Source organism: Dromiciops gliroides, chromosome 6, assembly GCF_019393635.1.
Source record: "Dromiciops gliroides isolate mDroGli1 chromosome 6, mDroGli1.pri, whole genome shotgun sequence".
Lineage (NCBI taxonomy): Eukaryota > Metazoa > Chordata > Mammalia > Microbiotheria > Microbiotheriidae > Dromiciops > Dromiciops gliroides.
In genome coordinates, this window is record NC_057866.1 from 17,440,861 (window position 1) to 17,464,792 (window position 23,932).

Here is a 23,932-nt window from a genome sequence, read left to right on the forward strand (position 1 = left end):
GACCTCCGCTCTGCTGATTGGTCAAATGTGGGGGACTGGGGCCGGGCCGGGCTCCCTGACATCATTTTCAGAGGTGGGCTGAAGCCAGGGTGAGCACTCCCATCAGCGTGTGGCTTGGACGGGATCTTAGAGGGCCTTTAAAAAGAGAGGGCAGCTCAGTGGGACTCCTCATTGAGGACCATAGCCTGGCTGGGGAACGGAGGCAGAGGGGACTGACGGGGGGCGTTGGAGGCGAGCCCCCAACTGTGAAACAAACTCGCCTGAAAAGAAAGGAGCCGAAGGTGAGTTCCGGGAGTGGGGGTGGGCTGCAGGCTCAGAGAGGTGGCTGCGGAGGCGGGCTCCGCGGTGTACTGCCCCCGCCCACTAGGCTCTCTGACCGGGTGCTGCAGGACGACCCCGCCTCCTTTCTCTTTGCCCGTGTGGTGGGTCTCACCTCCTCCCTTTGTCCCGTCGTTCAGCCCTTTCCATCTCGCAGAGGAAAGTCAGGAGATCTGGGTTCGAATCCCATCTCGTCTGCTGCTTCTAGCTGTGTGACTTTGGGCAAGTCCCTGCCCCTCTCTGGGTTTGGTTGATCGCTGTGACAAGCAGGCGGGGGTTGTTGCCTTCTTAGGGCCTTTCCCTTCCAGGTCTCACGATCCGCTAATGCCGCTTTCTTCACCTTCCTCTCCTCTCCCACCTCTGCCCGGTTAGCCCTCCCCAGGCTATCCTGTCCTCTCACCCGGGCCTGTCCTGCCTGGTCAGCTCCGTCCCAGGCCAGCCTCCTGCTGCTGCCCCCCGTCTCCGCCCCCGCACCGCCCCGTACTGTCCCGTACCTCCCGCCCCACACTGGTGGCCCAGACTGGGGGAATTCTACACACACACACACCACACACATACACACACCTCTCTCTCTCTCTCTCTCTCTCTCTCTCTCTCTCTCTCTCTCTCTCTCTCTCTCTCTCTCTCTCTCTCTCTCTCTCTCTCTCTCTCTCTTTGCGACTCACACTAGTCCAACCGCCTTATAAAGTCAGCGGCTGACAGACTTCCTGCCCCAGCCCCCAGCCCCTTCCCCGGCCCCGGCCGCATTGGGTTCCAGAGCAGGCAGGAAAGTCCACAGCGGGGTGAGTGGGGCTCCAAGAGGAGGGGGCGGGGAGGAGAGCTGGGATGGGGGGAGGAGGAGGCAAGGAGCCCAGCTCGGGTCCCCATCCACGTGGCAACTGCAGGCTCAGCCAGGGAAACTTAACTTTTGGGACACACACGGGTCTCTGAGGGGAGAGCAAGGGAAAAGGTCCCGGGTGGAGTGGGGGCTGTGGGGGAGGAAGGCATTTGTAGTGGGGGAGGGGGGCCGGGAGCACATGGATGGGGAGAGCCGACCTGGGCAGGAGGGAGCACACTTGGAGGAAGGTGCTTTAGTCAAGGCACAACAGGAAGAGGGGGCTGGGACCCTCCCAGACTTCCCTTTCCTCTTTGTACTTGCCTTTTAGGGGTGCTTCTGGGTGAGAGAGCTGAAAGGCAGGGATGTGGGTGGCCCTAGCCCTCTCTCTGCCCCCTCCTGACCCTTGTGGACACTAGGCTCTTCATCCCACAAGGGGGGCTGCTGGTTTTCCCGGCCTGGGGGAGACCCTACCATTCCTAAGGGGAGGAGAATGGCCCGTTTCCAGGGACCTGGGGAGACCCCATCATTCCTGGGGGGAGGGGAATGGCAGAGTGCCAGAAACTGGCACACAGGACTGCCTTTATCTCACAAGGAGCCCTGGAGAGGTCCCTGGCAGCCCTGACAGTGCCAATTCAGCCCCGTCCTTGCATTGGTGCTATCTGGGAGTCCCAGCCCCCAGGAGCAGAGTGAAAGCTCTTCAGGGTAGCCCTCGTGGTCCCTGAGTCTGTATCCGAAAGGGAAAGGGAAGATCAGCGCTGAGGCTACCATGGTCCCGGGCTACTCGCAGTCTGATCTCAGGCGCCCCGCACTCACTGTTCTGTTCCTTGGCAGCCTAGAAGCCAGCATGGCCCCTACACTTGCGCAGGCCTACCAGCGGCGATGGTGGATGGCCTGCACAGCCATGGTGGAGAACCTGTTCTTCTCCGCGGTTCTCCTTGGCTGGGGATCCCTGCTCATCATGCTGCAGATGGAAGGCTTCTATTCCCACTTCTGCCCAGGTAGGCGGCCAAAGCCTGACTGATGTGTCTCTCTTCTTACCACTGTGGCTTCCAGAGCCTCACAGAGGGGGATAGGGGTACAGTGGAACAACGGTTCTTTTGGATCCAGGGTCCCGGGTTCAAATCTTGACTCTCCTACTTATTTCGGGTGTAACCTTGAACAAGTGATTGAGCTTCATTTACTAAGCATCAGCTTCCTCTACCATCAAGTGAAGGGAGTGTGCTAGATTGCTTCCAAAGTTCCTTCCGGCTCAAAATCTATAATCCCCTGGTCTCCTTTAGTCTTCCTAAGGTGCCATTTCCCAGGAGCTGAGGGCAGGGAGGCTGAAGGGAAATGGTGGATGAGGAAGAAAAAAAGGGAATGAGGGAGGAGAAAAGTAGCACAATGGAGTGAGAAAGCATTGGACTTGGAGTCATGAAGAGCTGGGGCCAAACCCTGCCAGAGAAACTTACCAAATGTATGACCCCGGAAAAGTCACTTACCCACTCTGGGTTAACATCCTCGTGTGTAAATGAGGAGGTTGTACTTGAAGGCCTTGAAAGTACGTTCCATGATCCAATGAGGGGATCAGGGAGGAGAGTGTTGCAATAGGTCAGGGGTCGGAAGGCTGGAATGCTTTTCTGGGATTAGCTGGGGGTGCAAAACCTTGGATAAGTCACTTGTTTTCTGAACTCTCTCAAATGAAGGTAAAATGGCAAAGTGAATAGTATGCTGGCCCTGGAGTCAGGAAGATCTGAGTTCAAATCCTGCCTCAGGCACTTATTAGCTATGTGATCCTGGGCAAGTCACTTAGCCCTGTCTGCCTCAGTTTCATCATCTAGAAAGAGCTGGAAAGGGAATCAGCAGTTATCTTTGCCCAAGTGAATCCCAGATGGAGTCTTGAGGAGTCAGACGGACTATTGGAGTAAGCAACAACAATATCTAATTAGCAGACTCTTATGGGGTTTGTTGTGAGGGCCAATGAAGTTATATATGAGACAGTGCTTTTGAAAAGTGATTATACTTTTTTCTGATGTTAAGCCGCCAGATCTAATCCCTCTTAGAGAAAGAAATTTTATGTTGCTGCAAGACATATCAAGAAAACTAGACAGCTTCATTCCCCAGCCCCACCCCATGTCCCCACCACTTTCCAGCTATGTGACCTTGTCCAAGTGACTTTTTAGTTCTCTGAGATGCCATGGCCTCATGAAAAATGCAGTTAATAATATTGTACTACCTACCTCTTCCAGTGCTGGAGTGGAAGATACATTGCAAATCTTACCTATTTCAGAAGTGGGAGTTGTTATTCTCTGTGCCTTTTGGATTCAGTGCCCAAACATGAGCTCAGAGGACCTCACTGTAGCTTCAGGAGCTGGGAAAAGTCTCAGTATGGAAATTTAATGTATTTCAGTTGCTCAGTTGAGAAGCCCAGGTAGGCACTGTTACTTGTTACCTGTCTACTCAGTCACCCAGTGGACAAGGACTCTGCTAGGATCTAGCTGGGCTTGGTGACACCTGAAATCTGACAGTAATACTCTACTAGTTCTAGGGCATATGCCCAGTGAGGGAGGAATTTTGGACGCAGGGGAGCTGTGTTTTGGAAACCAACTTGGACCAGCTCAGCTTGTTGGGACCAGCCCATCAGTCAGTCTCTCTCTCTCACTTTGCTCCTTCCCCGGGCTGGGACCACTCAGCAAGATACAGGGAAAATGGACTTAGAGTCAGAAGACCTTGGTTCAGATCCCAGCTCTGACATTTATGAACTATGTGACCCCTCTCTGGGTCTCACTCCCATTATATATGGGATTATACTGGGACCTCCAAGGTCCCATAGACTCTGAGAGTCTGTGTTCTAAAGGCCCTTTCAGCTCTAAGTCCTCTGTTCATTTCCATAGGCACCGTTTAGCCAGCCCTTCAATGACCTCATACAATCATAGATTTAGAACCGGAAGGAAAGACCCTCAGAGACCATCTCATCCATCCCCTCTCATTTTACATATGAGAAAACTGAGTCTTTAAGGTACTCGCCCTAGGTCATCTCAGTAGTAATCATCCAGGATGGGATTTGAATCCAGATCCCCTGAGTCTGGAGTCACATTACTTCAGTCCAGGTCTGCTATAGCAGGGACCCTGCCCCTTGGATGTTGGGGGAAAATAACTTTCTCTTCTCCCCGACCCAAAGCCCCTGGGGAGGAAGGGGTGTGTGTGTGTGGATAATCCTAATCTTCCTCCTTCTAAGACCTCAATGGCACCCATAGCACCCTGGGGGTTTTGATCTTGTTGTCCAAGCACTTACTGGGGTTACTCAAGGAAAGAGCAGGTGGAGAAGGGGTGGAGACTTGCCTCTAACTCCTGGAACTAATTGCAGGGTGATAGGGGGAGAAAGAGGGATAGAGATTAACACTGGCTGCCTGCCTGCAATGTTATTGCCAACCAGGGCCAGGGGGAGAAGGCAGGTTGGGCAGGGAGGGGTTGGGCCTGGGCTGTAGTGATAGGGGCCTGGGGAAAAATGAGGGTAGCTGGGAGTGTATATGGGCTGCAATGTGTGTGTGTGTGTGTGTGTGTGTGTGTGTGTGTGTTAGGGAAAGGGAGAATGAGGGGAGAGCTTAGGAGAAGGGAGTCTTCTTTCTCAGCTTTTACAATATAAGTTCCAGGGGCCCATTCCCCAGAGCAGAGCATGAGAGCAGATTTCCATGTCCCTAGTCCAAAGACACAGCTATTGAGCTCTTTTTAGCTCTCCCCATCTGATGCCTAATGTTCCCCTGGGCTGTCCAGATGTCAGGCACTCAGGATCATCCCTCTCTTTCATGCTCCTCCTCCTCATTCTTAAGAACCTGGAGGATCCCCAGCAGTGGGACAGAGGACAGAGCCACACTGCTCCATGGAAGGAACATGGGGGCATTAGGAGATAGAGAACATCTTACAGTGTCACGGGGGCAGCTAGGTGGTGCCGTGGATAGAGCCCTGGCCCTAGAGTCAGGAGGTGCTGAGTTCAACCCGGGCCTCTGACACTTGACACTTACTAGCTGTGTGACCCCAAGCAAGTCACCTCACCCCAATTGCCTTAAACATTTGGGGCTATCTCTAGTCATCCTGATGTATATCTTGCCACTGGACCCAGATGTCTGTTTCTTTATGTGTAAAATGGGAAAGATATCATCCTATCCTAACTCACATCCAGTGGATTAAAAGAGAAATGAAAGTACTTTTGTTAAAAAAGTGGAAAACGGCTTGGTTATAGAATTATAGGAAGGCACCTGAGAAGTCTTCTAGTCATAGCCCCTCATTTTACAGACGAGGAAATGGATACCCAAGAAGGGAAGTAAGTTGTTCAAGATCATGAGGTCTTGAGAGGTGAAGGGTGAGATTCAAACCCAGGTCCTCTGACTCCCAGAACCTAGAATTTTTCCACTATATCTTGATACTTCCCAAATCACACTGTATGATGTTAGGTATCATTATTATAATCCCTTTAGCTCCCTTTCTTTTTTTTTTTTTAAATATAATGGCTATGATCAAGGGAAACCTGGTCCTGTTCTCCATGACTAGAATACATCCCATGGAGCTTACTTAGAAGGGCCTAGGGGCAGCTAGGTGGCACAGTGGATAGAGCACCGGCCCTGGAGTCAGGAGTGCCTGAGTTCAAATCCGGCCTCAGACACTTAGCACTTACTAGCTGTGTGACCCTGGGCAAGTCACTTAACCCCAATTGCCTCACTAAGAAAACCAAAACAAAAAACCAAAAACTTAGAAGGGCCTAGATCTGGACAAAGTTCATAGGTGTTCTCCAATGAGACTTACTGTGGTGATTATATTATATACATAAAATGTATAAAAAGCCCCATCAGCATCACTTCCCAATAACACCAACCCCCATCTTCCCCAATTAAGTCCTTGTTACTCTCCCTCCCTATTTCCACCATTTGCATTTTTGGGGATGGGTGCTTTCTCCCTGGGGCAATGCCATCACCCCAGAATTGGGACTCAGTGTAGAAGGTACCTATGACTCAGTTTTGGGGGAAATGGGTGTGGTGAGGTTCAAAATAGAATTTGCCAACCCTTTATTAAGCACATGTGTGCCCAGCACTGGACTAAGGTGGCAGAACAATACTGAAGGCTATTGCAGTTTGATCTCAGGGCAGCTAGGTAGCAAAGTGCATAGAGTGCTGGCCAGAGTCAGAAAGACTTATTTTCCAAATCCAGCCTCAGAAACTTCCTAGCTATGTGACCCTGGGCAAGTCACTTAATTCTGTTTGCCTCAGTGCTTCATCTGTAAAATGAGCTGGAAGGGCAGCTGGATGGTGTATGAAGAGTTGGACATTACTGAAACAACTTAGCAACAACAACAAAATGAGCTGGAGAAGGAAATGGCCAACCACTCCAGTATCTTTGCCAAGAAAACCCCAAATGGGGTCATGAAGAGTCAAATGTGATTGAAAAATGACTAAACAAGCAAAACTGGAAGAACAGTGAGTGCAAGGCTAAAGCTGTGGATTTCAGCTGGATGGATGGAAGGTAAAACAGCCAAGAAATTAGAACTGGCCGAGAGTGGAATGGATTGCCACCGGAAGTCTCCCTTCATTAGAGACCTTTAGCCTCAGGCTTGCTGAAGAAGGGATCCCTTCTTCAGGTGGGCCTGGTGGGGGCTCTGCTTAGTGCTTTCTGAGGTCCATTTTTCAACTTAAGGGTTCTGAAGTTCTGAGCTAAGAGTCTAGGTGGGAAGATGAGGCAAAAAAAACCCCAAATACTGGAGGCCAATTGTAAGGCAATGGCGTAGGCATGCCTGTGTGTGTTTGTGTATGTGTGTGTATGTTCCTGAGTGAGTGTTCACCAGGTACAGGTGGTGCATAAATACAGAGGGAAGAAACAGTTGGATCTGGTAGAAAGATGCCTTGGCTGGAAGACAGGAGATTTAGTTCAAGTCCTTTGCTCTTCATGGGCCTCACTTTGTTGTTGTTCAGTCGGGTTTGACTCTCTGTGAACCCATCTGGGGTTTTGTTGGCAGAGATACTGGAGTGGTTGGCCATTTCCTTCTCCAGCTCATTTTTACAAGTGAGGAAAGAGTCAATCAGGGTTAAATGACTTGCTGAGGGTCACACGGTTAGCAAGTGTTTGAGGCTAGATTTGAACTCAAGAAAATGAGTCTTCCTGACGTTAGTCCCGATGCTCTATAGACTTTGATATCTAACGCTCTCCTTATTTGCAAAGTGGGGTTTGGGTTGGGGAGAATCGGACTTAAATGTTCTCTTCTGTTGCAATTAACAGGGACAGAGGCCTAGAAGTGGTTTTTAGTCATCATGGTTTGGTTACAACTTGGTTTGCTTGGCAGCACCCAAGCCTGGAAACCTTGTTCCTTAGTCTATATCCCTTGGGCACTGGGGGTAGGGGCAGGGGTAGTGGGGTGGAGGAGGGAGAGGTAGAATCATCCAAGCTAAGCTCATAAGAGCCTGACTAATAAACCAAGGGGCCAATGTTTAAGTTAATTCTGAAAAATATAAATGCCATTCAGACAGGAGAACACTCCTATCTGCCGGCTAGAGCATTTTCTCCCCTGTAGTAATGCCAAGCCAAAATGACATCGGAGAAAAGGAAATCCAGTCGTCTTGTATTTCCATATCCCTCTCCACGTTGCTTCTCCCCAGCATAATGTCAGCTCTTTGGGGGAAGGGACTCTTTGTTCTTGTCTTTTCGTCCTTGGTGCCAAGCACACAGTCAGGGCTTTAATGTTTCTTGGAGTTTTCGAATGCCTCTTCCTGTCTTCCCCAGAGAAGAATGGCACCAACATTACTGAATACCAGCTTCAGACTGAGCATCAGTGGCCCACCTGTGAGAGCCAGGAGGAGATGTTGAACTTGGGCTTCACCATTGGCTCTTTTGTTCTGAGCGCCACCACCCTGCCCCTGGGCATCCTCATGGACCGATTCGGACCCCGACCTATTCGCCTAGTTGGCAGGTAAAGAAGGGGAAAGGGGGAGCACAATCCAGGGGAGGGGGTCCTGGAGAGATACCCCCGGGAGCAGACTGGTCCAAAGCTCTTCAAGGAGGGCAGCTTGCTGAGCATTGAGCATTTGGTCAGAAGGCTTGGATTTGAGCCTTTTTTTCAATTGTAAACTGTGTGATGGTGAACAAGTCACTCACTCCACCTCTGTGTACTAGGATTTAATCTCTCTGAGCCTCAGCTATCTGAGCTGCAAAGTGAGGTTAGTAATCCCTCCATCTAATGTATGGACTTCAGATATGGGCACAGTTATTGCATCTGGGTTGAAGAGCAGATTAATGCATTTTGGGGACATTTGTCAGCACAAGGTTGGCAACCAGATGATCCTAATCAATTTAGCAAACATTTATTAGCCTCCTATTTTCCTTAAGGACTTTATAATTTCCTAGGTGGCGTGAGGCACCCATAACCCATAAATTGGAAAATGCCTAAAGGCAAAGGGAAAGTCAAAGAGAATTGCCCAATGGAAAGAAAAAGTGGGGAAGGAGGGATGAATTTTTGGCTTCTGTGACTAATGAAACTGAAGGCACAAGAGTTGCCTTGGGGACTACTGATGAAGTCAGTCATCTTTTGAAGCAGAACTTGCCACCATGAACAACTAAACATTTACTAAGCCCTACTATGTGGAAGACCCTGTTCGAGATGCAAGAGATGCAAAGATGGAGGTGGGGAGCTTCCTATTCAAGGTGCCTACAATTCAATTGAGGGGAATACACGTCCATGTTATAAATGCAGTCTGAGAAAGGGAGTTAGCTAAGTGGCACAGTGGATAAAATGTTGGACCTGGAGTCAGTAGGACCAGTCTTTGAATCCTGGCCCAGGCACTTTTAGCTGGGTGGGTGACTCTGGGGCAAGTTGAGGAATCTTTCTATAAACTTGGGCCATTGAGGTAATATATGCAGAGTTCTTTGTAAACCATAAACACTTAAATGCTATTCGTTGATGATGACAATGGTGATAACAACAAAGGACAGAGCAGAAGAGTTCTCCATTGGAGAAGGGACAGAACCCTTCCATCCTAACCTTAGGGAGACAGTGTGGTAACAGTGGATAGGTAAATTCAAATCTAGCCTCAGACACTAGCTAACTGTGTGACCCTGGGCAAGTCACTTAACTCTGCCTCAGTTTCCTCATCTGTCCAATGATCTGGAGAAGGAAAAGGCAAATCACTCCCATATCTTTGCCAAGAAAACCCCAAATAGGGTTAGGAAAAGTCAGACGATATGAAACAACAAGTTCAAGTTCTGATTCTAGCATTTACAACCTGCATGACCTTGAGTGAGGCATTTAGCCCCTTGGGCCTCAGTCTGTCATCTGTTAAATCAGGGGGTTGGACCAGAAAGGTCCCTTATGACTCTAAATCTATGGTCTCTGGCCCTTAGTTTCCACCTCTGTAAAATGGGAGGGAAGTTGGTCCCGATGATCTCCACTGTCCCTTCCAGCTCTAAAGAATATGATCAAGTCAATTCACAAGCACTTATTATGCACCTACTGGCACTGGGGAATACTAAGACAAAAATGAAATGGTCCCTGCTCCCATGGAGCTTACATTCTATTGGTGGGAAGAAGGAAAAATAAGTCAATACAAAGTTATTTCAGGGGAGGACACCAGCAATTGGGGGAAGGGAAATCAGGACATAGCACCTGAGCCGAGCTGTAAAGAGAACAGGGGTTCCTAAGAAAAAGATGTAAGGAGAGAGAGCATTTCAGACATTTGGGGAGAGTCTCTACAAAGTCACAGAGTAGGAGATGGAACACCATATACAGGGAAGAACAGACAGGCCAGCTTGGAATGTAGAAATCCTATGGGTAAAGTGCAGTAAGGCAGACTGCCATAAGACGGACTTTAAATGCCAACTAGACAAGTCGGTATTTTATCCTAAGGGCAAAAAGGGAGCACTGGGGGTTCTTAAGTGGGAGAAGGTGGGGACATGGTCAGACATTTCGGAATATCACTTTAGCAGGTGGATGAAGGATGGATTGAATAAAGATGGGACTTGATTTGGGTGGGTGCTGGGATAATTAGAAGACTAATGCTTTCTAATGAGAAGTGATGAGAACTTTAGGGATTAAACTTCATACAAGTAGTAAGAAGGGGCCAGATGTGAGAGATATGTGAAGGTAGAATCAACCAGACTTGGCAACTGATAGGATATGTGGTGTGATGGAGAGTTGAGGACAAGACTCTGAAGTTTCCAAGATTTGGGCGGGAGTGGGGGGGGGGAGGATGGTATTCTCAACAGAAATAGATAAACTACGAAGCTACTTCAGGGGGTGAAGGGTGAGGAGAATGAGTTATTTTTTGTTGTTTGTTTGTTTAAGGGATGGGAACGGAATATTGGGATCAGGAGAATCTCCATGATTCTCTTGGCATCCTTTTTTTTTTTTTTTTTTAGTGAGGCAATTGGGGTTAAGTGACTTCCCAGGGTCACACAGCTAGTGTTAAGTGTCTGAGGTCAGATTTGAACTCAGGTCCTCCTGACTCCAGGGCCAGTGCTCTATCCACTGCGCCACCTAGCTGCCCCGGCATCCTTTCTTTGAAAACAAACCATGTTATTGATAGCATTTGTCTTTACATCACTTGCATTTCTAAATATTCTGTCCCATCCACTTCCACCCAGAGAACCATCCCTTGTAACAAGGAATAAAAAAAGAAGAAAAAGAAATAGACAACCGTCTGTTTTGGACAGTTATTGATGGAGATGACCAGTAAGCAGGTGGTAATGGAGGGCTTGTTTGTCCTTCGTTCTCAAAGAGGATCATCACATCAGGGTGATGTCATGACTTGCACTGAATTAGATTTAAGTGAGGGAGGGCTGTGCAGGGTCACCAACTTCACTGTCTCAGCTATCTGGGTCCAGTGGCAAGATTTATGTTAGGATGACTGGAGGTGGCCCCAGATGTTTAAGGCAATTGGGGTCAAATGACTTACCCAGGGTCACACAGTGTCTGAGGTGAGAGTTTAACTCAGGTCCTCCCAACTTCAGGACCAGTGCTCTATCCACTTGGACACCTGAGGGAGGACTAGAGCAAAGGAAGACTCTGAGTCTAGGTTCATCAGTTAAAGCAACAGTTGTGTTGAGGAAAGCTTTTTGCAAACTGTAAAGCATAATATAAGGATAAGGCTATCATCCAGGATCATTATCTCTCTCCACCATCTCTTACCATCCTTTGTCTCTGCAGCTCCAGCTTTGCAGCTTCCTGTGCCCTGATGGCTCTGGCCTCTCAGAATCCCTTGGGTGAGAGAGATCCCTCCGGGGTCTGTTCCTTCCACCTCCCAATCCTATTCCGTTTCCATGGGTCACAGTCCCACATTTTCCCTCACTGTGGACCCCCCACCTGCAGATTTCTGAAGGGAAAGAATCCTGGAGGCTCCTGGGGGTGGGCTGGGAAGCACCACTTGTCCTTCCCCCTACACACGTTGCCCCGACTTTGCCCTCACACCTTGCTCTCTCTGTCGGCCCCTAGTTTTGTCTCCGCTCATCTTTCTGGCCCTGTCTCTGAATGGCTTCGGTGGCATCTGTCTGACCTTCACTTCGCTCACTGTGAGTTCTGGGCCCCTGCTGGGAGCTGCCTGACGATGAGGGGGTACAGTCGAGAAGGGGAGCCAAGGAGTAGAGTGTAACTGCTTCCCTGGTGTGATTGTGTGTGTGAGAGGGGGAGCGGGAGTAGTGGTGACGTGTGTGTGTGTGTGTGTGTGTGTGTGTGTGTGTGTGTGTGTGTGTGAGAGAGAGAGAGAGAGAGGGGGGGGGGCGGGACCGGGACCGGGAGGAGTGGCATTGGTAATGTGTATTGTAGCTGGGGGAGGTGTGTCTGTGCCGGTCAGCGCGCCTGCCCTTAGACTGGTGAGGCTCAGCCAAGGCCATGTTTATCTGTGTGGCTTTGGCTCATCCGGGTGCTTTGGGCTGACTCTCCCCCACCCCGAGGGGTAGCATTTCACTCCTGCCCCGGGACATTGCACAACTCCTGGGAATGAGAAATGCTGCGGCACGAAGCCAAAGGCACCCAGATTAGCCTTCCTTGCGCTTTCGTCTTGGTCCGCTCTCAGCCCCGGCCCACCTCTGCTTCCCGGCCACAAGACTGGGTGCTTCCTCTTTCCCTCTTCCTACCTTTCTTCCTTCCCTTCCTCTCTGCCCCCCACCCCCCGCCCCGGCCACATCCTTTCCCCTCCCCCTTTCTCTTTTCAATCCATGCTGCTTCCCCCAGGTCCCGACTCTAGGGGTCGAGAGCAATCCGGGTATCCTCCCCTGGGGGCAGGAGGAGGAGGCCCTCATCCCGGGCCAGGAAACTCTGCCTGATAACTGGCTCCTGCAACAGGCCCCTTCAGGCACACCCCCCCACTTCCCCCCCCCCCGCGGGGAGCCACTGACCAATGGGAGGACTGGACCTCCCGCCCCGCCCCTCAAGGGCCCCGCCCCGTATCCCCTCCCACCTCCACCACTCCTCCCTCGCCTTCTCTTGCTGGGGCAGCGGTTTCGGCTGTGTTGGGACATCTTGTGCCTCCCGACCCACTGTTTGCTAAAGCCCGAAACCGACTGGAAGCCAGGACTGGCCCTCCCTCCCCCTCCTGGGGAAGCCTCGCGCTGGCCCTCCCCTCAAGCTGGGGGAGATGGGTCCGGCCTTTTGGGGACCTTGGCACCTTTCCTTGCTACCCCTGGCAGCCGCCTCTCAGATACAGGAAACAGGGAAACATCTGCCCCAGTGTGGGTGGCCGCTTACCACCATTTCCTTTCCCAAGGTCCTGCAGCTCCCAGGTCTTTAGCTTTTAGGCTAGACCACCCTCTCCACGACCTTTTTCTTGGAAAGGTCCCCAGGGCCTGATCTGGGGGAGGAGGAGAAGAGGGAGAACAGGCTGGAAGGACACCATGACTTTGTTCTCCCCTTCCTCCGGGGCCTGACTGGACTCGAGTTGAGCAAAACATGTCATTAATTATTTCTTTGGTGGTGAACCTGCTCTGAGGTCCTCCTCCCATTCATTGCCTCTTAGTGGCTTGGGGGTGACCCCGAGTCCTTGCAGGCTGTACCAGCCCACGGGCACAAACTCTGGGAGAAGAGGGGTGGAGATCTGGAGAGTATCATCAGAAGGGCTTAAACACTGGTTTAAGCTTCCCCCCCCAGCACCTCCATCAGGGTCCTGGACTCATTTTCCTCGGACTGTGTAGGGGCCCGTCTCCTTAAGGGCAGAATTAGAAGCCATTTGGCTAGAAGGGCCAAAGCGACAGGTTTAGATCCCATGTCAGGAGAAGCTTCCTAATAAACAGAGCTATAAAAAAGTCAGGAATGCTTTCCGGGGAGCTCACACTGCACCCCCTCCCCTTCGACTCTTCAGGCAGAGCTTGGATGGCCAGTTTGGGTTTTGTTTTTGGTGTGGGGGTGGGATATTGTAAAGGGGATTGTCATTCAGGTATGGGTCGTGCCCTGTGTGCCCCCTCTCCCCCCTCCCTCAGTGCCTTCCAACTTTGAGACTTTGAGATTCTGTGAATTTCTCACTTTTTTCCAGACTTTATGAAGACCACCCCCTCCTTCTTCCTCCTGACACCAGAGTGTTTCCAATAATATTATGGATCCCACATTAGTTACATTCAGATTCATGTCTCCCAGCTAAGGTTTGGGAGATGACCTAGACTCCTTGGGATTTGGGGGAGCTGGCTTCCTTTTATCACCAATAGATTGGGAGGGCTCAGTTTACCTGATTGTATGTGAATTCTTGTGAGTCCAGTCATCCTGACCTAACTTGGTGTGCTGTGTGTAGAGAGGCCAGCAGCTTCTCCTCTTCTCTCCCTGGCCTCCCCCTAACCCCCCATTCTTTTTTTGTGTGTGGGGGGCAGTGAGGGTTAAGTGACTTGCCCAGGTTCACACAGTTAGTAAATGTCAATTGTCTGAAGCCGGATTTGAACTCAGGCCCTCCTGAATCCAGGGCTGGTGCTCTATCCACTTCGCCATCTAGCTGGCCTCCCCCCAGCCCCCAATTCTTATTGCTATGATTCTATAAATCCCCCTTCTTGCCTTCCCATCCCTTCCTGAGCTCTTTCCCTGTCCCTTCTGTCAGGTTTGTACAGAAGGTTGGGCAGGTGGGAGACTTCCCCTCCAGGCTGGGCTCCCTATAGCAGCAGGTGGGATTGCTGGCGTGTGTGTGTGTGTGTGTGTGTGTGTGTGTGTGTGTGTGTGTGTGTGTGTGTGTTGGGGGTGGGGCTAGTAACAGTGTTAGGGCTAGAATCTTGGCATCTCTGAGTTGGAAAGGACCCCTACAACTCTTGGTTCAGCCCAACCTGAGAGTCTTGTCATAGACTCAAGAATACCAAGTCAACCCTCCACAGGCCCTCAGCTGCTGAGGTGATATGTCTGGAGGCCTTCAGGATAGAGGTGGCTAGAAACTAGATAGAGCATCACCGAGGGATGGCCATGAGGTCCTGGGAAAAACCCAGGACTTCGAGTCAGGAGACGTGGGATCTGGCCCCAGCTCTGTCAACCTTCAGCTGGTCTCATTCAGCCAATGGCTTTCTTTCCTGGGACTCTTTTGTCAAGTGTTTTGTTTTTGTTTTTGTTTCTTTTATTGAGGCAATTGGGGTTGTGACTTGCTCAGGGTCACACAGCTAGTAAGTGTTAGGTGTCTGAGGCCGGATTTGAACTCAGGTCCTCCTGACTCCAGGGCCGGTGCTCTTTCCACTGTGCCATCTAGCTGCCCCTCTCTTTTGTCAAGTGGAGGAGGTGGACTCAGTGACCTCTCAGGTCCCTTCTGTCTTAGGATCCTGGGATGGTCCCCAATGTCTGAGATAGCCTCCGGTTCTCAGGATCTGTAATTCTCCAGTGTAAGGAGCCTCTAACAAACTGCTTCATCCACGCATTTCTCCCCTCAGCTGCCGAACATGTTTGGAAACCTGCGTGCCACCATCATGTCGATAATGATAGGCTCCTATGCGTCTTCTGCCATCACATTCCCCGGAGTTAAGGTAGAGGCCGATGCCTCCAGCAGCCCTGGCAGAGGGTGGGGTGGGGGGGACCTGTACCTGTTCCTCCTGCTCCCAAGGAAGAGCTGGGATAGGGGACCGGCATCTGTTGCTAGGACTTCTGGGGTTCAGAGATCAGAGGCCCCCTTCACACACCATTTGGGGAGACTGTGGTTTGATGGGAGAAATGTATGGGACAGGAAACCAGGGAGTGTAGGGCAGTGGAAAGGGCCCTCAACTTGGAAACCCCGGAGTGTGAGTCCTGGTTGCGATACATTGGACAGTGTGTTGCAATGATTGGGGAGTCAAGAGGAAAGCACTTTGACAGCCTCTAACTTTCTTGTTGTTCTTTCTTTTGTCTTCTGGCTCTGGTGTCTCATGATGTAGCTGATCTATGATGCCGGGGTGTCCTTTGTAGTCATCATGTTCACCTGGTCTGCTTTGGCCTGTCTCATTTTTGTCAATTGTGCCCTCAATTGGCCCAGTGAAGCCTTCCCTGCCCCAGAGGAGGCCAATTACATGTAAGTGACGTGTGTGTGTGTGTGTGTGTGTGTGTGTGTGTGTGTGCGCGCGCGTATCTACAGCTGGGGAGAGAAGGATAAGGCCTCTCCCCTCTTCCTGTCCCCAAAAGAAGAAGGTTGGGAGGAAGAACCATTGGGTTTAGGAAGCAGTGATTGGGCATTGGGTTCACCTCACTACACTGGACACTAGGATGGAAGGACTGGTTCTGTCGCTTGCTGGCTGTGGGACTTTGGGCAAGTCACTTTCTCTTTCTGAGCCTCAGTTTCTCCAACTCTAAATCAAAGGGTTTGGACTAGATGAGCTTTAGGGTCTTTTCCCATTAGGAATCCTGTGATCCTTATGGAAGGGAAGACAGGCTTCTCTTTCTGAAAAGCCAACAAAGCACAAACATATCAAAACAACTTCAGTTTAATGACGTGCTCCCTGCAGAATCCCTGAGGACCAAGGAAAGAGGACTGCAAGTTCAAAATGAGTTATCAGTTGTGCTTGGTGTAAGCTCTCCGAGGACAGGGACAGTTTCCTTTTTGTCTCCATATCCATAGTGCCTGGCACAGAAAGGGAGTTTAATAAATACTTGTTCAGTGAATGAATGAATATGGCAGCTTCCCAAAAGCTAATGTGATCTTGGGCTGCATTAAGAAAGGCAAAGTTTCTAGGAATTCCAAGGTGATGTATGCCTCTGAGTGTCTCCCTCCCTGGTCAGACTACATCAGCAGTGTTATGTTTAGTTCTGGGTACCACGTCTTAGAAAGGATATTGATGAGATGGCCATCAGTTAGAGGGAGGTGATCAGATGGTAAAGAGTCTGGGGTCCATGCCATATGATGGACATATGATGAGGGTAGTTAGACATAAGAAGAGAAGACTTAGTAGTGAAATGATAGCTGTCCTTACGTATTTGAAGGGTGATAGAAATGGAGGAGGGTAGGTGCAGCTGGGTGGTGCAATAGATAGAGCACCGAGACTGGAGTCAGGAGGACCCGATTTCAAATCCAGCCTCAGACACTTATTAGATGTTTGAGTGTAGTCACTTAACCCCCATTGCCTCAAAAAAAAAAATGAAAAAAGCGATTGGAAGTGTTCACTTTCCCTTCTAAATGTGGAACCAGAAGCAATTGGTAGAAGATGCAGAGGCAAATTTATTCTAGGTTTAAAGAAAAAACTTCTAAGCAGTAATATTGTCCCAAACTGAAAGAAGGGGCAGCCTAGGACTAGGAAGACCTGGGTTCAAATCCTGCCTGCTGGCTATCCCTTCACCGGCTCCGGTCTTAGACAATGCTCCAAGACAATAAATTGCAGAGAAGGTGGTGCCCTGCACTGGCACAGGGAGGTCTATAACCCAGTGAAATCACAGGCCCAGTTCCTGTTCCCCCATTGCACTCTGGAGTGGCCTGCCCTGAGAATTGCTGGGTTCCCCTTCACCAGAGGCTGGATGGTGATTCCTCATTAGGTGTGCATTTGACCAGCTGCATTTGCTGGGTTCCCTTATGGTTGCTGTGTGTGATCAGATACCACGAGCTCGAATCTCCCGTGTGCTCTGCCCCTTGTCCCCCCTAGGAAAAAGATCAAGGTGAATGGGCTGGCTTTAGACCACAAGGTGACTGGCGACCGATCTCTTGTCCACGTCACTACCACGAGTCAACAACTTAACCAGAAGACCCCAAGTGTAGAGGAAGAAAGGGAGTTCTTTTCATTATCTCAAGAGGCAGGAGGCACCTTGGCTGCAGCTCCCGAGAGTGAGTATCAGATTCCTCAGGTCATATTCCAGAGCTGCTGGGGCCCACTGTTGTATTACAGGACTGTGCATGGATGCTGGGGAGGGGCTCGGTGGGTGGGGTCTCCCAGACGCCTTTGGGCGTCGTCGGTTATAACTCTTGGCAGCTGCCGCTTTCCCCAACAGCTGCTTTGCTTCCCAGCCCCCCTGCAATCCCAGGGCGCCTTGCATCACCAGACTCTGGTCAAAGTCTCTGGGAGGGGGTACCTTCGTGCCTAGCTTGACGGGTCCCTCTGCTGGTGGACACTAGATGCTGCACTCACGCCCTGGCCCTTGTTTTGGGACTTGATGAGATAGAAAAGGAGAGCCAGAATGCTAGAGGAATACTGTAGGAAGGAGACGATACTTCCACCTCGGGGAAAGGGAGGAGTGCTGGAGATAGAGAGAGGAGACGCTTTATGATAGAGGTGGGTCTTGAAAGAAGAGCAGGGTTGTCATTCCAGGCATGAGGACCTGCCTGCACACATGTCAGGTGGCCGGAACTGTCCCAAGACCACAGAAAGGTGGCCAAGTGCTCCTGTTCTCCCTGTGTGTAGGACTTGCATGGGCTGAGATAGGAGACAGGGAAGGGAAGAGATTTGAAGATCAGGACTCAAAGACAGGGAGTGGGTGAGGTCCTGCTCTCTGGGTTCAGGGAGGGACTCCCCTCTTTGTGTTGCAGAATCTGTCCCTTTTCGGAAAAGCCTCTTTTCCCCCATATTTCTGTGGAGTCTCCTTACCATGGGTATGACCCAGCTCCGGGTGATTTTCTACATGGCTGCCATGAACAAGATGCTGGAGTTCTTAATAACTGGTGGCCAAAAGCTGGGTAAGAACTTCCGGGAAGGAGGGAGGATATAGGAAAAGATGCGATAGGGGAGGGGAAGAGGTTTCTTCAATTGGCCTTCCCTCTATTCAACCCTCTCTGTCTTCTCCCCTCCCCAACTCTCCATAGGAACAGATGAGGTACATCACATGAAGGAGAAAGGTATGTGGTCTCAGGAGGGGTAAGAGGACATGGGGGTATCACATCTTATAGAGCCATAGATGTTAGAGCTAGAAGAGATCCTTAGGCCCTAGAAAGCCAGAGCTAGAAGGGACCCTTAGAACATCGAATGTGAGAGCTGGGCTGGGGCCTTGGAATATCAAAGCTGAGAGAGAGAAGGGCCTTTCCTAACTATCTTGGCCAATTTTTTTGGTGGGGTGGGCAGGACAATGAGGGTTAAGTGACTTGCCCCGGGTCACATAGCTAGTAAGTGTCAAGTGTCTGAAGCTGGATTTGAACTCAGGTTCTCCTGAATCCAGGGTCAGTGTTTTATCTACTGTGCCACCTAGCTGTCCCATATCTTGGCCAATTCTTACATTTTACAGAAGGGGGTGCTGACCTTGCTCCCTGTATCAGCTGCATTGGCCCTCCCACCCAGTTCTAGGGATAATCTCCTAGTCTTAAAAGTACCTTGATCTCTTTGAGGGTTTGGGCATTTCTGCCAGACCAGAGAAAGGGCATTGCACAGATTTCTTGCCCCTCTCCCTTGTCCTGCTGGAGAGAAAGTCACCTAAGGCAGTGCCTGAGGGGGTATATCCTCACGGACACCTCCTTGTCCCACTTCTCCTCTTGCCGGTGCCAGTCGGATTCTACTCCTCCATCTTTGGTGCCATGCAGCTGCTGTGCCTCCTTACCTGCCCTTTAATTGGCTACATCATGGACTGGAGAATCAAAGAATGTGTGGATGCACCTAGTGACGCCAACATCCTGGAAGAGACCAGGTGACTCTGAGAATGGCAGTCTTATCTGGACTTGGGGTGGGATAGGCTGGAGAGCTCCCATGCACTGTCTTATTCTGCCAGCAAGCAGGTGATGTCCTTTATCCTGGCACCACTCTTGCAAAGGGTAGGTTAGGCAGGAATCCCAAACAGGGGCAGCCCAGCTTTGCTGGGGCTCATGAAGTGTTTGTCCTCTGCAGCTCTTGCTGGTGGGTTCCATTTTGGTGGGCTTCTTGCTCTCACCCTGCTCCTACTGCCTTCTCTGTATAGGATCCTCCCATCCTGGGCTCTCTCTCGACAAGGCTTAGGATGGAGGCTGTCCTTAGCATGCAGTGAGAGATGGTAACCTCATGAGCCTTCTTGGTTCAGTCATAGAAGCCTAGAGGAAGCAATGACGAGGCCATTTCCATTACTATCTAATTCCCAGTCAGAGAGGTAAATGGATCTCTCCAGAGCCCAGGATGACTCTTTGATCTTGACAGGGATGGGATTGCTAAGAAGGGGACCAAAATTCGTTACGGAAAGATCCAGAAACTCACCAATGCTATCTATGCCTTTCTTCTGACCAACACGCTGCTCGTGGTCTTTGGGATCACCTGCCTCATTCACAATTTGCACCTGCAGGTAACTTCATTACCCTAGTCCTGCCCCATCCCTGAGCCATTGCCTTTGCTTCCTGCCTTCTGCATGAATGCTATGGGCCAATTCCTCCCAGTTCCTTGTCTAGCAAGCAGCCTGGGGGCAGGCAGGTGTGGGGATTCCTGAAAAAGACCTGATGCAGTGAAAGGAGACCTGGGCTTACAGTAGGAAGCCCTAGGTTTGAATCCCGACTTTCTCGCTTGCTGCTTTGGTGACCTTGGACAAGTCACTTCAGCAATACGGGCCTCCATGTCCTTGTCTGCTAAATGAGGGACATAGACTTGGTGGTGATGATGACAATGATAGCACCAACAATAATCGTTATAAACACAAACTTTGAAGAGGAGATCTAAATCACACGGGGACAAGGTGAGGTGCACAAAGTGGTGTGGTGGCTCCCAGCTACCCGGGGAAAAAATGTACCCAGGACACACTTTTACATTTAATTTACATGAGGGGCATCTAGGTGGTGCAGTGGATAGAGCACCAGCGCTGGAGTCAGGAGGACCTGAGTTCAAATCCGGCCTCAGACGCTTAACACTTAACTAGCTGTGTGACCCTGGGCAAGTCACTTAACCCCAATTGCCTCACCAAAAAAAGAAAGAAAGAAAGAAAAGAACATTTAATTTACATGATATTCATCTCCCTGATCACTTTTTTGGGGGCGGTGCAATGAGGGTTAATCAAGCCCTTCTTAATGTTTGCCCATTTCCAAGGTGTAAATGCTCACTTTGGAAATTTAGCAATTGGCTCTGAGATCCAGCACACCCTTGGGTGCAAATCATCCCATCTGCTACAAAAAGGAGACTATAATGTCAATCAGGCAACAAGCATTTAAGTGCCTACTGCTTAGAGATGCAAAGACAAAACTGAGTAGCCCCTCAGGCCCCTCTCCCATCAAAATCACCTCCTACTTACTTCCTATATACTTTGTTTTTACTTTCACAGGTGTAGGTTGCTTCCCTCCAGCGCTCTCTCCACTGCCTCGACACCCCCCTTCCCCCACCTCCCACAGTTTTAGCCCCCTTTAGTCAACAGATTCCACCACATCACTTTGGTGGCCAAATAACTAGAGTTAGCACCTTTGCGGGGCTTCAAGGTGTGCAAAGCAATTTGTGTGTAGTAGCTCCTTTGATTTGCTTAGGAGACCCCTGCAAGAGTTCAGGTGGGAGCGGGAGCAGTTCAAGTGCTACAGCTTTCAGTCTGGACTGAATCACTTTCAGGCCAGAGGGATCATCCACTTACCCTTCCGAGATTTCTTCGCACCCTCATCATGTGACCTGTCTGTTCCTAGGGAAATGTCTCTGGACTTGTTTGGGCTAGGAGCGGACAGGAAGAGTAATTGTCCCACCTAAGTCAGTCAGACTCCTGTTTCCTCCCCATCATCTCTCAGCTTTAACGAACCTGTCTCTCTTCTTCTCGATTTCTTGTTCGCAGCTCTTAACCTTCATCCTACACACAATGATTCGAGGTTTCTTCCACTCTGCCTGTGGGGGGCTCTATGCTGCTGTGTAAGTCATTGGGGCTGAACCCCTGGGGTAGAATACAGAGAACCATGGCTTTAGGGATCTGGATTTGGCCCCAACCTCCGTTCTTTGCCACCTGTATGTTACTAGGCTGCTGTCTTCTGTTTCTGGACCTCAGTTTCCTCAAGTGTAAAATATGCTAGATGAGCTTTCTGGTCTTGTCTGGTTCTAATGTGGATCATCTTATGGGTTGGGGTGTATTCCACTACTCTCTGTTTCCCCTTGTAGACAGCTCATAGTACCTCAGAGTTTGGCTAATATTTAGACCTTCTAATTTAGGGTGGGTGTCATGGGACCCCTTAGACAGTTTAGTGAAGCCTAGGGATCCCCTCTCAGAACAATGTTTTTGTTTGTTTTTGCGGGGCAATGAGGGTTAAGTGACTTGCCCAGGGTCACACAGCTAGTAAGTGTCAAGTGTCTGAGGCCAGATTTAAACTCAGGTCCTCCTCAATCCAGGGCCGGTGCTTTATCCACTGCGCCCCCTAGCTGCCCCTAAGAACAATATTTTTAAATGAATAAAATATAATACCCAGGATAAAAAAGGAAACCCATCATATTCAAATACATATAGCAAAATATTAAAAGCCAAGTACATTGAGTCCCTAGGTTAAAAGCCTACCTCCTAATGCAGAAATGGTTCTCCCACATTCCTGACTGCTGTCCATTCAATCTCTGCTAGTCATGGGAATCCCACCATCTCTTTTCATAAGCCTCGCTCAAAAGCTAGAGTCCATACCGAGATCCTGTTCTGATGTAGACGCTCATGTTGAGATACAATTTTGCGCCCAGCCGCAGTTGTGCTTTCTGGAAGAACACTGAACAAAGTCTTCTGGGCAACATTCCTTCAGATTTCAGAAGACCACCACCTATGCCCCCTGTTGCCTTCCCTTCTCCCAGTTAAATGTTCCTGCTTGTGTTGTTCTGTCATTTCATATTCTTCTTGACTCCGTTTGGGGTCTTCTTGACAAAGACACTGGAGCAGTTCACATTTCCTTCTCCAGATTGTTTTACAGATGAGGAAACTGAGGCAAACAGGGCTAAGTGACTTGCCCAGGGTCGCTCAGCTAGTGGATCTCTGAGGCTGTATTTGAACTCAGGTCTTTCTGATTCTAGGCCAGCCCTCTATCCACTATGCCAACTAGCTGCCCTACCTCCCGCAAATGACCATAATTTGGCTGTAACTGTCTTGCCATGCTCCATAATGTTGGGGTATATGTGTGTGAGGGGGGTAGAGGGGTGGGAAGGGGTGGAGAACTGTATTGTACTGGAGGAGAGAAAGCTTCATGAGTCTGGGGCCCTGGGCCTCTTTAATTGACAGGTTTCCTTCTAACCATTTCGGGACTCTGACTGGCCTGCAGTCCACAATCAGCGCCATCTTTGCCCTTTTGCAGCAGCCTCTTTTCATGCTGATGTTGGGACCTCTACACGGAGACCCTTTCTGGGTAAGAGGGGGCATCAGGCCACTGATAAAGGGAAGTGCTGATGATGGAGGGGGGAGGGCTGTAGCCTTGCCCTTCCTCTGGCCCTCCACCCCTCCAGGGGCTGAGGGAGAGGGTTCAGGTGTTGTTGGGTCTGGTGATATCATGAAACGAATGCCGGATCTCTGGTCCGAAGACCTCAGTTCCATTGCTACTGCTTGCTTTATGTGAGGCCTCGGGCAAATCATTTCTCTTCTTTTCCACTTGTGCCAAAAATAAGTTTGGACTAGGTGGCCTTTAAGGCCTAATAGTCAAACTAGTCCAGCCACCACTTCGTTGTACAAATGAAGAAACTGAGGTCCAGGGAAAGGAAGTGAACTGTCCAAGGTCACACTAAGAGAAAGTAGCAGAGCTGGTTTTTGAACCCAGGCCTTCTTGAGTCCAACCTCACATTTGTCACTGAATTTGTCATGTCCGATGAGTACCTCCTCTTTCCCTTTCCTCAGGTGAATTTGGGTCTGCTTTTCTTCTCCCTTCTGGGATACCTGCTGCCCTCCTACCTCTTCTTCTATCGGGCCAAGCTGCAGAAAAGGTTCCCCTGGAAGGTGTCAGAAGCATACGGTTTGCAGGAAACAGTTGCCTAGTTGGAAGGAGGAGCGTCCCCACTCGGTACACCCCAGGAGAACAGGAGGAATTGCCCCAGCTTGGAGTTTCTACCTGCAACATATGCACATAGCCACGGGACATGGATTTATAAATACATAAGTTCTATTTTTGTAGGAACTTGCAAAAAAAAAAAACAAAACCAAAAAAAAAAAACCCCAACCCCCAAAACCAAACCACCCCACAACCACCACCAAAAGAAAACACATACACACACGCACAACGCTCCATTGATGAAGGCCAGGCTAGGTGGCTTGTTGGCAGATCCAGAATGGAAAGACTTGTCTTCTTCTCTTGAAACCACAAGGCTGCCTAGGGCCAGGGCTACCCATTGCTCTATGTGGATAGAGGTGCCACTCTGGTAACAGACATTTCTGGAGACAGTTGTAGGCTCAAGAGAGACCCATAGGGTGTCCTCCCACCCCCTGCATAGGGACTGTGGGGTTGGGCCTAGGATGGGCATCTGGGCCAGAGCCTAGAAGGGGAGCCTGACTTTGGGGGTGGGAGGGCAGGTTCCCTCCTTGTTGTTACTGCTGTGGAGGCTGCCACCATGGTTGCCACAGTGGAAATAAAAAAGGGAAGCGAGAGA

At 50.1% G+C, this 23,932-nt stretch overlaps 1 protein-coding gene across 4 annotated transcripts; it reads left to right on the plus strand.

The window, feature by feature from the left end:
- Nucleotides 1-82: 82 nt before the first annotated feature.
- Nucleotides 83-23,928, plus strand: SLC43A1 (solute carrier family 43 member 1). 4 transcript variants are annotated; one of them, XM_043971028.1, is made up of 15 exons: nt 83-281; nt 1,967-2,133; nt 7,880-8,066; nt 11,295-11,350; nt 11,580-11,656; nt 14,969-15,061; nt 15,446-15,579; nt 17,138-17,316; nt 18,016-18,162; nt 18,289-18,321; nt 18,962-19,100; nt 19,580-19,721; nt 21,174-21,247; nt 22,581-22,704; nt 23,187-23,928. In XM_043971028.1, exons 2-15 carry the CDS (start codon nt 1,980-1,982, stop codon nt 23,322-23,324), a joined length of 1,677 nt encoding a protein of 558 aa, XP_043826963.1. In that variant the 5' UTR covers nt 83-281; nt 1,967-1,979; the 3' UTR covers nt 23,325-23,928. The 4 variants fall into 4 exon arrangements, with proteins under 4 accessions (XP_043826963.1, XP_043826964.1, XP_043826965.1 ...); XM_043971029.1 differs by lacking the exon at nt 83-281 and adding an exon at nt 979-1,100; XM_043971030.1 differs by lacking the exon at nt 83-281 and adding an exon at nt 1,361-1,475.
- The last annotated feature ends 4 nt before the right edge of the window (nt 23,929-23,932 follow it).

Coding starts and splice junctions, on each gene's coding strand:
- SLC43A1 (XM_043971027.1), top strand. CDS start 1,902: ATGGTCCCGGGCTACTCGCAGTCTGATCTCAGGCGCCCCGCACTCACT. Junction 11,657..14,968: donor TGACCTTCACTTCGCTCACT/GTGAGTTCTGGG, acceptor TTCTCCCCTCAG/CTGCCGAACATGTTTGGAAA. Junction 18,163..18,288: donor AACTGGTGGCCAAAAGCTGG/GTAAGAACTTCC, acceptor AACTCTCCATAG/GAACAGATGAGGTACATCAC.